The sequence below is a fragment of the Diadema setosum genome, chromosome 15 (assembly GCF_964275005.1).
Source record: "Diadema setosum chromosome 15, eeDiaSeto1, whole genome shotgun sequence".
NCBI classification, from domain to species: Eukaryota; Metazoa; Echinodermata; class Echinoidea; order Diadematoida; family Diadematidae; genus Diadema; species Diadema setosum.
The window spans coordinates 21,772,594-21,786,464 of NC_092699.1; the positions used below are offsets into that span (position 1 = coordinate 21,772,594).

At 38.2% G+C, this 13,871-nt stretch overlaps 1 protein-coding gene across 1 annotated transcript in view; it reads left to right on the forward strand.

Moving 5' to 3' along the window:
• LOC140238452 (zinc finger MYND domain-containing protein 12-like) overlaps nucleotides 1-13,871 on the forward strand; it is an 18,223-nt gene continuing 4,352 nt past the window's right edge. The window contains exons 1-6 of the mRNA XM_072318355.1: nucleotides 1-176; nucleotides 3,519-3,663; nucleotides 4,608-4,779; nucleotides 6,698-6,867; nucleotides 9,097-9,343; nucleotides 11,097-11,242. Coding sequence (XP_072174456.1) covers nucleotides 70-176; nucleotides 3,519-3,663; nucleotides 4,608-4,779; nucleotides 6,698-6,867; nucleotides 9,097-9,343; nucleotides 11,097-11,242 — 987 coding nt within the window. The 5' untranslated portion in view covers nucleotides 1-69. The remainder of the gene's footprint in view (nucleotides 177-3,518; nucleotides 3,664-4,607; nucleotides 4,780-6,697; nucleotides 6,868-9,096; nucleotides 9,344-11,096; nucleotides 11,243-13,871) is intronic.

Here is a 13,871-nt window from a genome sequence, read left to right on the forward strand (position 1 = left end):
GCCGCTAGCCGCCACCGAACATCCGAAAGGCGAAGTAAATACTTCACATTTTCATAAATATACAGCAAGATGACTCTAAATCCTCTGGCAAACCCAAAGGGCGTTAAATTACTGTGTGAATTGTGTCAGAAACCAGCATTTGTACAATGTACAAGGTGCAGAGTTACATACTACTGGTGAGTTAAACAAGAACTTGTAGCAAAGAGTTGTAGTAACATAGCGCACTAGCGGTCATATAGTTGAACGTAGTTTACGTACAGTGCATTGTATCTGTGTGTGATCCTGACGCCGCTGCGGTGGTGCTACTGCGGACCGCTATCCATACTAGTCCCATGTATTATGAAACACGGTACAATGTATGTTTACACGTGAACGTGTGTCCAAGCCACTGTCATGAGACGTTGATATCTTTGAAAGTAGACATTATGTCTAACGTTAGAGAGTAGACATTATGTCTAGAGTAGAGCCTTCAGGAGTGAAGGGGTAGATGAAGAAAAATAAGAAGAAAAGATCAGTAACGTTAGATCTAATGTTACAGTAGGGCCCTAACATATGACTCATCAACCACTTTTTCATTAACGTTAAACACCTTATATCCTAGAAAATATTGCTCAGTTTCACCTTAATTTAATTTCATTATGGTATTGGTAGAATTCTATTCTGGTCTACTGGCGAAAAACGCAAGTGACATGTTTTTACTGTGCGCCAGTGCAAGCTCATCATTTTAATCGACCACCTGTTCTCCACTGAATTGATATTTAAAATTAAAGCATGTCAGTGTGACGTAGACTTTTTTTTTTTTAAATCGAGAAAGCCCCAGTGAATGGCAAAAATGTGGTAACGTCAATTATGTGTATTAAATTATTAACAAATAAGGATTTTCTTCAGTTCTTTTTCCTCGTGTTTCCTCATGTTATTTTCCTATTCCCTTCTCATTTCTCTTGCATTGTGTTAGCTGTACTCTCCCGTAGGGTTTGAATTTGACCGACAAGTATGTCTAATTTTTTTTTTTTTTTTATGCGGGGGGAACTGGGTCGAAGTTGCATTCAACCAAAACGGTCGAAAACAGCCACAATAGCGTATGTATCAATGGTGTCTGTCTAAAGAAACGAAAAACTGACCCAGCATATGTCATTATTATAAATGAGAAGTTTTTCGCGGAATTAGATAGTATACTTGTCGGTCAAGGTTTGAATATTATAGTGTATTGCGCTCTGGCTGTCCCATGCATACTTTCTATTTTATAGATGCAAGAAAGCCATTGTGAAGGTGGTTGATCTAAAAATAGGTGGTCAATGAGTAGGCCCTATTGATAGTAGACTTTACAGTGTAGACCTCTATACATTGTTAATGTCTAGACTCTATAAAGAAACAATAAATAATGAAACCACTCAGCATGTGATTTGTTTCTTGTATGCCTCTGCCACAAAGTTTTAGATCAGAAGGGCATTTAAGCTTTGAACTTTTTTTTTTTTCATAATTTTTGTTGTGGCGCATGATTAGGCCAAGTAAAAAAAGAAACCAGTTTCTCGTCCTCGCGCGCATCGATTTTGGCCGCCGCATCAATTTTTTTACTATTTACTATTTTCAAAATGGCGCTGAAAATACCAAGAAATTCATAATTCTCGTCCCAGTCCGCTCCCCGCCCGCATCGAATTTCAGTTGCCGCATCGACTTTTTTGATATTTACTATTTTTTTCGGCCGCCGAAAAAAACATCGACAATTCACCTACCAGTCGTGATTTCTCATTTCTAAACCCTCTACTTCGTACAGCTGTTACTAGCTTCTGTAGTGCGTATGTAATATGACGCATGCATTTCACACTGCGAGCTCGAACTGTAGTTGGATGGGCGCGCGGGCCTGGGCTGTGATGATGTACAGTGCACTCGGTACGTCGTGAACGTGATAGCGGCAACATTTGAAGAGTTTGTTTGCAAAAACCGATAAGTCCATTTTTGAAGATTTTGAAGTACGGTCTCTGTCATAAAGTACAAAATAATACCTTTTAAATGATATATTGGTCACTATATATAAAGGTATATTTTTGAAGTTATGGTCAAAAGAAGCAAAAATTTTCTTATTATTCTCTTTATTTTTCTTGTACTTTAATCGCAAATATCTCCATTTGACAAATATGGACTTATCGGTTTTTGCAAACAAACTCTTCATTTGTTTTGCGAACAATCGCTGATATTCTACCCATATTTCGCGCATTGTTCGTATTTTTCCCCGTTTCTCATATTTTAAGCGGATGAATTGTACTGTACAAATGCTTGTGAGGATTGTATCGAGTTTGTATGTATACATTTTCATGTCATTGTGACTATGTGCATGTGTGTGCAGTGTCAGAAGGTACGGTGCCAGTGCAGTGGCCGTGCCGGCCGCGTATGCGTGTCTGTAGCTGCGAGGGTCCCCATCCCCCTGGTCTGTCAGCTGTCTGCACGCACGCATTGATCATGAACACATTCGAATGTGTAGAGGCCCAAACACTCTGCTCTTAACGTTGCATCTGACGGCGATGTATTCTATTTTGAAGAGAAAATGAATGCGCTTTTCCAGCCAATGTAGAATTATTAAATGGGTGTATCTACAAAATAAATAACTTTTCCATGGATTCTGGTTTGTCTCGTATTTCTGCGGGATACTTTTCTTTACGATGTAAATTCATGGACACGGCCGTGAGTCGTATCACCTGTGGCTGTAGTGTGATTGAATCATTCATCATCCAAATGATGAGTGATTATCAAATGTCTTTTTAGAACATGAAGAAACATCTTTAAATATTTAATGCTATAATGCCATATCAGTATCATTTTGACATCCATGTACCAGCCAGTTTCCAGTTAAATGTGCTACAATTGTACTGTGAAGAGATGCAGATAGGCCTACAGTGCAGCTGTGTGGACTCAAAAGGTCACAAATACCAATGATAAATAAAGCAGTGTTTTGAATATCATGGAATTTATTTCAGTCGTACATTTGTTGATAGAGTGTTTTATACCTGTTTCAATTAATAGCACAATACATCAGAATTGCAAGTACACTGGTATCAGAAATGCCATTACAACACAAAATACAGTGTACCAGTATTAAGATGGTCATTTCCCCTTGATATCTGTATAGTAGTGGAAAGGAAAAGCAAATGTATTTCTGCATGCATGAAGTTTCATTTCAAGTATGTGTTTGAAAATGCACAGAGTGCTGGCAAGACATACACTTGGGACCTGGTCTCTCATAACACAGCTACCAGAGTGATATTTCATTTCATAAATTGGACACACAATAGAAAATAGTAAAGCCCTCACTCGAAACCTTTCTCAGAATTACCGGACGAGAAACACATGTTACTTTCATTTTGGCAATCCTCGAAAAAATAGTAAGATATCAAATAGTAAGGACCTCCCTCATCGCCTTGCTCAAAAAACCTGGACGAGAAACTACTTTCTTTTTTTACTTGGCCTTATATTTCCTTTTTGTTTTGTTTTGTTTTATGTGATATGTATGTGTTTGTCGGCAGTGGGGTGGAACACCAGCAGGCTGACTGGGTTGGCATCCATGAGAAGATCTGCCAGTTGTTGATCCCTCTTAGAACCACGCAAGTCTCCTTCCTGTCTTCAGAGGAGCAGCGCCGGAAGCAGGAGGCAGATATGCTGGAGAGGAGGGTAAGCACTCTTTGCCTCACTTTTCATCGCTGCACAGATGCCACAGTACTTAAAAAAAAAACCAAAAAACAAAAAAACGGGATACCAAAATTTATGATCAATAATGAACAATGTGTAATGGTTTCCCATTCCAGCATAAATGTAAATACTTTTTAAAAAAAATTAATTGATGTTTCATTATTTCTGAGATCAGTTCCTTCAAAATGCCACATTAGACAGGATTGTGACTCTCAAAAAGAAAAGAGGGAACATGCATTGATTCATGCAGGGCTGTTAAAAAAAATGAAAATGTATTTTTAGATGGAGAAGACAATAAAGGCCACAATACTCCAAACACAGCTGTGGAATTTATTGTAAACTCACTTGTAAGTGCTGCATGCTCCTAAGACTTCTTCCTCACTCCATGCCAAAAGGGAATGGCTCAGTTGTTTTTATTATGTGGTGGAAAGTGATCCAAGAGTGGTCCAATGGTTGATTTTATTAAGCTTTCATAATTATGGAGATGTACTTGTACTCATATGGGGCCAATTTGAACTTTGTTGAATACACTAGCTGTGTATGATAGTTCTCCAGTGAATGCAGATAGAAAGGAGAGAACACTTTTGTAATATGCATTGTCTTTACCAGGGTAGTTTTGCACTTTCACGGAATTCCAAAACTTAGCAAAACATACTGTAGAACTTCATTCATCTGGCCTTTTAAGCAGTAAAACTCACACTATAGATAATTTGTGGATAAAACGTGTACAGTATGAACAATTTCTGAGAAACTATATGATTGCAATCATTCCTTGACTCATGAAATAAACTCTTGTGGAGGACAGTAAAAAAAGGTTTAATGTAAAGAAAATGGCTTCTTTTGAGGTGAAAAGTATTCTGGACTGTAGCATACAGTGATGCATTTATAGCTCTGATTTCCATTCAATGGTCGTTGTCACGTACTAGATAAACATGATTGAGCTGACAAGGACCACTGGACAGAAACTCCTCTTTGAAGGCAAGCATGAGCAGGCTGTCCCAGCAGCAATGCAGACACTTAGGTTCAGCATTGATGTACATGGGCTAGACAGCATAGAGCTTGTACCATCCTACCTCATCCTAGCTGAAGCTAGTATTGGTAAGTTCTGTCAAAATAACTATCCTTCAATTGGTGTTACACCCATCTGATACAATTTCTATATGTGATAACTTTGAATATGTATTTTTTTTCCATACAATTTGTATGTACACAAGCAAATGTGACTGCATCAGAAATTCACAAGTCATACTATTCAAATTTTGGTAATAGATACAATATACATGATATTTGAGTCAACAATGTGTTTTCATTCTTTTAGTTTTTGGTGTTTTCTGAAGGAATTAGCATTCCATGTAAATCTGATCTTTGCAAGCATTAGTGGAAGGAATGTACCTTTCATGCAACAGCCCCAAAGGGTGCTGGAGGCTTGCTGTTTGTTACAGTTGTCTGTCTATCTGTACATTCCACATCTCGTTTTTAACAATTTTAGAAAAACTGCAAAATGTATTTTCTTTTGCATGGCCCAGGTATGCTACATGAGGTGAAGATGTGCTGATCAAAACTTTGATCAATTCTAATTATCTGTTTTATTTTCACATGAAAAGAAAGACAGCTAATTTTAATCCTTTTCTTCTTATGCTGACTACTGTCACAAATGCAAAGGATGGAATGAGTAAATCCATACTGTGAAGTCTCAAAGCATCTTTGCAGAAATGAAATGTTCAAATTTTATGAAATTCTTCCGTCGAGATGTTTTCATTGCAACTGATTGACAAATTGCCCTACATCGATGTAGGGCAATTTGTCAATCAGTTGCAATGAAAACATCTCGACGGAAGAATTTCATAAAATTTGAATAACAAAGCAGTACCCGCTGCATGCTATAGAACCAACACTTGCTGTCGGGCGAAAGCTCGGTGGTCTAGTGGAGATGACGCCTGTCCGGTGATCAGGAGGTCGTAGGTTCGAATCCTGCTCGAGTATGTACGCCCATGATTTTTTTATCATGGCTACTACTAAAACACTGATCAATTCAGTGCTTATTTACGTCGATGTAGGGCAATTTGTCAATCAGTTGCAATGAAAACATCTCGACGGAAGAATTTCATAAAATTTGAATAACAAAGCAGTACCCGCTGCATGCTATAGAACCAACACTTGCTGTCGGGCGAAAGCTCTGTGGTCTAGTGGAGATGACGCCTGTCGGGTGATCAGGAGGTCGTAGGTTCGAATCCTGCTCGAGTATGTACGCCCATGATTTTTTATCATGGCTACTACTAAAACACTGATCAATTCAGTGCTTATTTACGTCGATGTAGGGCAATTTGTCAATCAGTTGCAATGAAAACATCTCGACGGAAGAATTTCATGAAATTTGAATAACAAAGCAGTACCCGCTGCATGCTATAGAACCAACACTTGCTGTCGGGCGAAAGCTCGATGGTCTAGTGGAGATGACGCCTGTCCGGTGATCAGGAGGTCGTAGGTTCGAATCCTGCTCGAGTATGTACGCCCATGATTTTTTATCATGGCTACTACTAAAACACTGATCAATTCAGTGCTTATTTACGTCGATGTAGGGCAATTTGTCAATCAGTTGCAAAGAAATGAAATGATTATGCGACAAAACAGTTGTGAATGTTTATTTCCCTCCAGCATGGTATGAGTACTATGTAGTGTGAGGCACAAACTACTGTTTACCAAGTTCGTCTGAGGTTGTATGTCTAATGAATCTCTGGAATAGGCAACCAAGGTTTAATGTTCATCAATGGGATAACGCTTGGCCTACTTGTGTGAAAACTTTTATGAACAGACTTATACCAAAGGTTTCAGCCTTGTGTCTGAAATGGGATAACGCTTGGCTTACTTGTGTGACAACTTTTATGAACAGACTTACACCAAAAGTTTCAGCCTTGTGTCCAGTTAAGTGTGCTGTTGAGAATATGGTTCTTTAGCATCATTTGCAGAATATTTCCCCAGGCATTATATACATGTTTGATTAATACTATATCCTCAGGACTTCACAAGTTGCAGCAGGCAGAGGAGTACCTGGCCCAAGCCCAGTGGACTGTCCTAAAGACGCCAGACTCCAGCCACGCCATTAAGTCAAAGCTGTACAGGAACTGGGGTCTGCTCTATGCTGCTGAGGGCAACTTTGATGAGGCACTGCGAAACTTAGCAGATGACGTAAGACTTGATTCCATGGACCTATCTCCCCGAGTGATTGCAGTGACTATCTTCTTTTCAAATGCATGTTGTATTCTTGTATTGAATAGGCCCAAAGCAGAGCTTTACCTGTGCACTCACCTAGTATGTACATCCCAAATCTGATCTATCAGGATTTAAGACCATCTTCACAGAGCAAGAATATCAACCAAACTATTACTTCTTAGGTATAACAGACACATTAGTAAAAGGGAATTCCAGACAATTATCATAATTTCACATCATATAGATAAATTGTTAGTGCTATATGTATAGATTTGTGGAAATATATTTTTTAAGCAGATAAACCAATACTCTTAAAAACCCAAAACAAGTTACACTGAACAAGGGTGACATGGAAGGTTCACATATTCCAGTACTGTAGCAGTGAAATTCCATTATCATACCACTTGCTTAACAAATTCAGCTGTGTAGAATTTGTGCATACTTTCTTCTTTTGTTCTGCTTCCTTGAGCATCCAAACATGCATTCTTATGTGAAGCTGCTATGTCATCATCCTTGTTCACTGTGATTTGTTATGAATTTTGAAAACATTCTTATTCCTTATCCCAATCATTATAAATTCTGAACACGTAAGTCTGTACCCAGTATAGCCAAGCCAATTGGTTATCGATGTTCAAATGCAAAAGTCTGAAAATCATCTGGAATTCTCCTTAAAGTATTGGCTTTAAAGATGGCCCTTCCCTTTTGCATTCCTTCCCAAATAGCACAGAACATGATATATTCCACGAGAATGACAAGACTATTGTAAATCTATAACATTTCTGTGATATTTGAAGGTTGTTAGCTGTTAAAATTCAAATAATGCACCAAACGCTCACTGTAACTTATTCTGTGTACTAGGCACAGCTACATACATTAATCCTCCTGTGGTTGTAATATGATACTTATACTTCGAACAACAGATATGCATGTTAAAGCTGTCAGAAAAGAAGAATTCACTAGAGCTGCTTCTCTTACTTTGTTATTAATGGCGAATAACAACACACCACTTACATGAACTAAATGTACAACTAAGTGCATCACACAGGTCTGTAAAACTAGACTAGTATTTAGATTTATAATTTTTTGCAAAGTACGCACAAATTATTCAAATCTTAATGGTCAATTTAACTAAACAAATAAAGACCCTCTTGAGTTCAAAATTTACAGGAGGTTTCCAAATAGTATTTTCTTCAATACCTAAGTGTTCTCACCAATTTTTCAAAAATTTGCATGCAAAAGGGATTGGCTGTCTTTAAAGGTAGGGGATACCTTTTACAAAACTCCCAAAATGCAGCAAAACATTAAATATGAACCTCAGGGGACTTGTTTAGGCCACTGCTTAGAAATTTGGAAGTCAACAGTTATCTACAATTTGAATAATGCACAAAACTCAACTACTCAGTAGTTCTGTGTGTCAGCCACACTTAGGCCTTTTTGTTGCAGTCTTCTGTATTTTTTATCTATTAACACAAATCTAAAAGTATACGAGCTGATGTAATAACATATAGAGTGTGTGGCAAGAATGTATATAGAAATGTTTGTAAGTTTTGATGAACTTTATTCACAAAATATACATGATGGACACACATGCAGTACATGGGTCTGCAAAGGTAGCCTAATAATGTACTGGAATTTACGGTGAGCCCCGAAAAGAATTCAATTCAAAATCTAACGGTCAATAAAAATGTACTAAATGTTACCTTCCACTTTCAATACCTTTATGGGAGTTTCTGAAATGATACTCTCTTCAACATACCACTGTGTTTATACAACTCTTCATTTAAGGCATGCAAATGGGATTCTCTGCCTTTAAGGATTGGCTTTATATGCTAAGGTTCTGTGTCTTAATTATGTATGTATGTAATGAAGGAGTATATGAGTAATGTCTATTATTTTACTGTTCAACTTCCACCAGTTGCTATTGGGTACTACTGTCAGCAGGTGGTTAACCTTCCCCAGCAACAATGAGCCATTTAACATGATTCAATGTAAGGCATTGCAGAGTGAAAAGATAAGACTCAGGAGTATCAAGAGATGCGCAGACTGAAAGATTATGTGATATTGAAAAATTTGTTATTTCTAGTTCTTGCACTACTGTGGCTCTAAAGTAAATTTTGCAGTTGGTGCAAGTTGTTCCAGTAGGACGTGATGTGCTGAATATATTTCTGTGCATTATGTGTCTCTTTGTGTGCTTGATAATTGTAGATTTTCCATGCATCAGAGCAGTATGGCACAGATGACATCAGCACAGCAGGTGGCTACTTCCACATGGCCAATGTCTTCTTCCGCCAGAACCAGATGGATGTTGCCGACTCACTCTACGCACGTGTGACAGACATCTGGCACAAGCACCTCCTGCGGCTGGTCTCTGCCCGCACCCATCGGGCGGAGACACCTGCTGGTGTGGGGGCTGTTGCTGTGGAGCTGAAAAAGGAGAAACCAGAATCTCTAGGTTTGTATCAAACCTGACTCTGACAGATGAGAGAAACCATTCAATTCTTGTCTTCTGCTTCCTTGCTATGTTGCCAGATGTAAACAATGCTATAGACGAGTCTTTGAAGTTGTTTTTAACCCTAAAAAGACATTTCACACGATTACTCTTCAACACGCAATGCTCTCGCCGCGATGCTCAATGACATTTTTCTTTCGAGTTCCCCGCACATTTTGACACCAAATTTGTGACGCCCGGGGGTACGGTTCTGAAGTTACATAACTTTTTGTACATGCACGTGAGGCCGAAAATGGCTCAAAAAATGTGATTTTGTGTACAAAGTCAATGCAAATTGAGTTTTTTCACATGGTTCATATAAATATGCTTATTTTTACTCTCAATGGCTAGAATTAATTTGTTTTAGGAGTATTGTGCTTCAAAAAGTGTCTGCCACAAATTTTGTTAAAAAAACAACAAAAACTAAAGGTCGAAAAAACAGAGAAATACATAAGAAATTCATAAAACAATAAAATAAATAAGAAATTAATTTTTATGCCAATTTTTTTTTTCAAGTACATTTGCTAAGAATGCCATAAAGAATAATTAGAACAAAAATGAGCACTTTTGGAGCTTTATTTACTGATTTAGATCAAAGAGTCTGATTTCTCGCATAAATTTGCATAATTAATCAAAATAAAATAAAAGAAGACTATTTTGGAAAATTTAAATATACGATCTTGTAGATTACATCGCACACTACCATTGTGCAAACTTCCGCGGCGATCGCGCGATCCACGGCCGAGATCTTAAGGGGGGCCCTTTAGGCCCCCCCCCCCCAGTCTTTCGAGCTACCAAAATAGCCCAGTCTTTTTAGGGTTAACTTGCCTGAACCAAAGGCTCAAGTGAGGAATTGCAATCATTCATCGTCCAGTGTCAGTTGTGGTGCATCTTGTGCTTACTTTTCACATTTTCAGCTTTTTGACAACCTGTGATTTTGATAACCCCGTAATGTAGATTGCACCAAACTAGGCAGGTAGCATCCCTAGAGGGATAGGATCTCAATTTGTCCAAATGGGCACCTTGCAACCCTGGAGGGACCCCCAGGGGACCCCAAAGCCCCCTAATAACCTGTTGAGGACGGACAGATTTTGCTACAATACGCATTTTCCGTAGACACTTGCCTGAAGTATACTTGGGACTTGTCCTCAACGGGTTAAAGGGACTGTACAGTACTGGTTGAGGTGGGGATTCATGTTTTGAACATTCCTAAGTGAGATAATGAAAAGCCTCTTATGAAATATGAAGGAGCATGTAATTTTAAGAAGGATTCAACGTTCATTTGACGAGAATTGGTTTTCAAATGGCTGAGATATCCAAAAAAGTGCTAATAATAAAAGGCAACATGCCACAACTTTATTAGGATCTCTTTGTTTCACCTTGTTTTTGGATATCTCAGCCATTTCAAAACCGATTTTCATCGAATAAACTTCTGATACCCCTTAGAACTGCGTGCTCTTTGACATCTCATAGAGTGGTTTCTGAATATCTCACAAAACGTTGGAAGCTAAATCCTCACCTCGACCAGAACTGTACACACCCTTTAATAAGAATCTTCAAAAATCTTTTTCTTGAGTACCAAAAATGATAGAGCTAATTAAGTGTTGTGAGTAAATACATTGGAAAATTCTCTCTCATGTTTGTTTATAGGAGAGGATGGCTGCTACTTTGAACCTTTGTTTACTACTAATATGTGTTTGTTGCTGTCTCCCTTTAGATGAAGCACAGGAAGCCGAGGCCAAACAAGTGTTGCATTCCATCCATGACATTAGAGAGCAGTCCAGCAGCCAGAATCCTGTCACCACAGCACTCGTCTGCCACGCCCTAGCCATGCTTCACTTTCTGCTGGAGGACATCACAAAGGTGAGAGAAGAAGACAGTACAGTGAAACCCCGTTATAACGAGTTCTGTTATAACGAGGAACCGCTTATAACGAGGTGATCACGTCGGTCCCGTTTTCCTTTGCGTGTAAACCTATGGCAGAACGAACCGGTTATAACAAGTTCGCTTATAACGAGATTCCGGTTATAACGAGGACATTTTCGGTGCATCATGATAAAGAAAAACATAAGCAATTTGATCGGATATAACGAGGTTCCATTTCTTGACCTGCCGCTTTCAATCACGCCACGAACGATAAATTGAAAAGCGATTTCACTTTTACGATCTCCGTTTTACGTATGTGTAGAACGCAGTAACTCACTGCACAAGTGCCCGTCCCGTCTCGATATCTACATGTACTATCTGAAGCATGAAGACTCGGAAACAAACATGTTTCAGTCCCACCGTTATCCTTCTTTACCATCCATTATCAGTGAAGAATAACCGAGTAGGGCCTACCGTTCTTTCCATGTTAAACCACATAACATATCATAATCATTCCATTTTCTTTTTTGCGAGGTTCCATTTCCTGACTTGCCGCTTTCAAACACGCAACAAACGGAACATTGAAAACCAAATTCACGCTGTCCATGTCTCTTTCCCGTTTTACAGAGTAGTTCATGTTTTCTTCTTAACCACGCAATAAGACACAGAAATACCTTCCGATGTTCCTACTAAGTTATTGAATAAAATCATTCAATTTTGTTTTTCGCGAGATACGCGTGCGTGATAGGTCAGACCACAGCGCAACGAGAGAAAAAAAAATATAACGCATTCAAAAACTTTTCATGTAGCGACACTCGTGGCCAAAATGGACAATTATATTGAAATGCGTGTGCAACTCATCATTATACCCTTTCCATTTTTAGTTCCGACTTCCAGTTGTTTTGCTGGCAAGTAACTATTATGAATGTATAATGATTAAAGCCGAAATAATTAATTAAATCATAGCGATCCCGCCGGGCGACAGTAGCGTAAAAATAGTTGAATATCGCATGTTAATCTACTTAATTGAGTTGGTGTTCAGAAAAAGAAACAAACGTATTTAACAGTTTGAATAGATCTGCGTTTGTTCATTATCGTGTAACAAATGATTATATAAATATGAGTGTGTATGATTAAAGCCGAAATCGCAATCCCGCCGAGTGACAGTAGCATAAAAATAGTCACGTACTGATAGTTGAACAGCGCATGTTAATCTACTTGAGTCCTTGTTTGGAAAAAGAAACAAACACATTTAACAGTTTGAATAGATATGGGATTGTTCATTATCATGTAACAAATGATTATATAGATATGAGTGTGTATGATTAAAACCGAAATAATTAATGAAATCATCGCAATCCCGCCGAGTGACAGTAGCGTAAAAATAGTTGAATAACAAATGATTACATAGATAATGAATGTGTATGATTAAAACCGAAATAATTAATGAAATCATCGCAATCCCGCCGAGTGACAGTAGCGTAAAAATAGTTGAATAGCGCATGTTCATCTACTTAATTGAGTTGGTGTTCAGAAAAAGAAACAAACGCATTTAACAGTTTGAATAGATCTGCGTTTGTTCATTATCATTTAAAACTGCATTTTCACAATGAAGAATTTCTTTCTTTCAGAATGGTCTATGAGGTACAGATTTGCGCAAAATGATCACAACATTCCAAATTCAACCTTGTCGCGTATTTTTCAAGAACGGGTGTACAAAACGCGAAAAGATTTTTGGAAGGAAATAAAGAACGATTTTTTTTTTTATCCCTTCGGACGCAACGATCATACATTGTATAGGATTACAGCGGAAATGATTCATGAAATCATCGCATTCCCGCTGGGCACCAACAGTGTAACATACCTCGTAAGTTACGATAAACAACGCATGTATGTTACTCATTTTGCGCTGGTGTTTAGAAAAACTTAACAAACGTATTCTATACAATATGATTTTGTTCATTGTCATTTTACGATGTTCACTGTATTTCACAAACGAAAAAAAAAAATCTGTCAGAATGGTTCGATACAAGAGGAAGAGATAGGTGTAGAAAGAATCACGAATAATATGATCTTGCCGAGTAGGCCTACTTCTCAAATTAATGTGAACTATTATGAGAAGAGATTTTTGGAAGAAAAATAAAGAATTAACGCATTTCAACCCCCACTTTTCCGTCTTTTTTATGTATCAATTCACAAATAATTTCCCTTTATTGTCTCAATAATAACGATCCATAATTGTGTAATAACAACGCAAAGGATGTTCTTATAAATTTGATTGACGGGTATGATTTCGTGCTTATGTTTTTCTTTGTTTTTGATGCGTACGGTTATAACGAGGTACCGGTTATAACGAGGTAATATCGCCGGTCCCACGGACCTCGTTATAACGGGGTTTCACTGTATCTACATCTGAGTAGAGGCTACATTAGTGCTACCTCCACTTTGAGCTCACCGCTGCCCATCGACTGTCACTATTTGCTTTCGTTACACTCTCCCTATGTCCCTTCCCTCCTCCATTCTCCTCTTTCTCAGGTCTTCTTTTTTCCAAACAAAAATCTTGTCAAGGACTACATACACATGATGTTATCCCAAATCTCTCTTCCTCATTTACATCACCATGCAA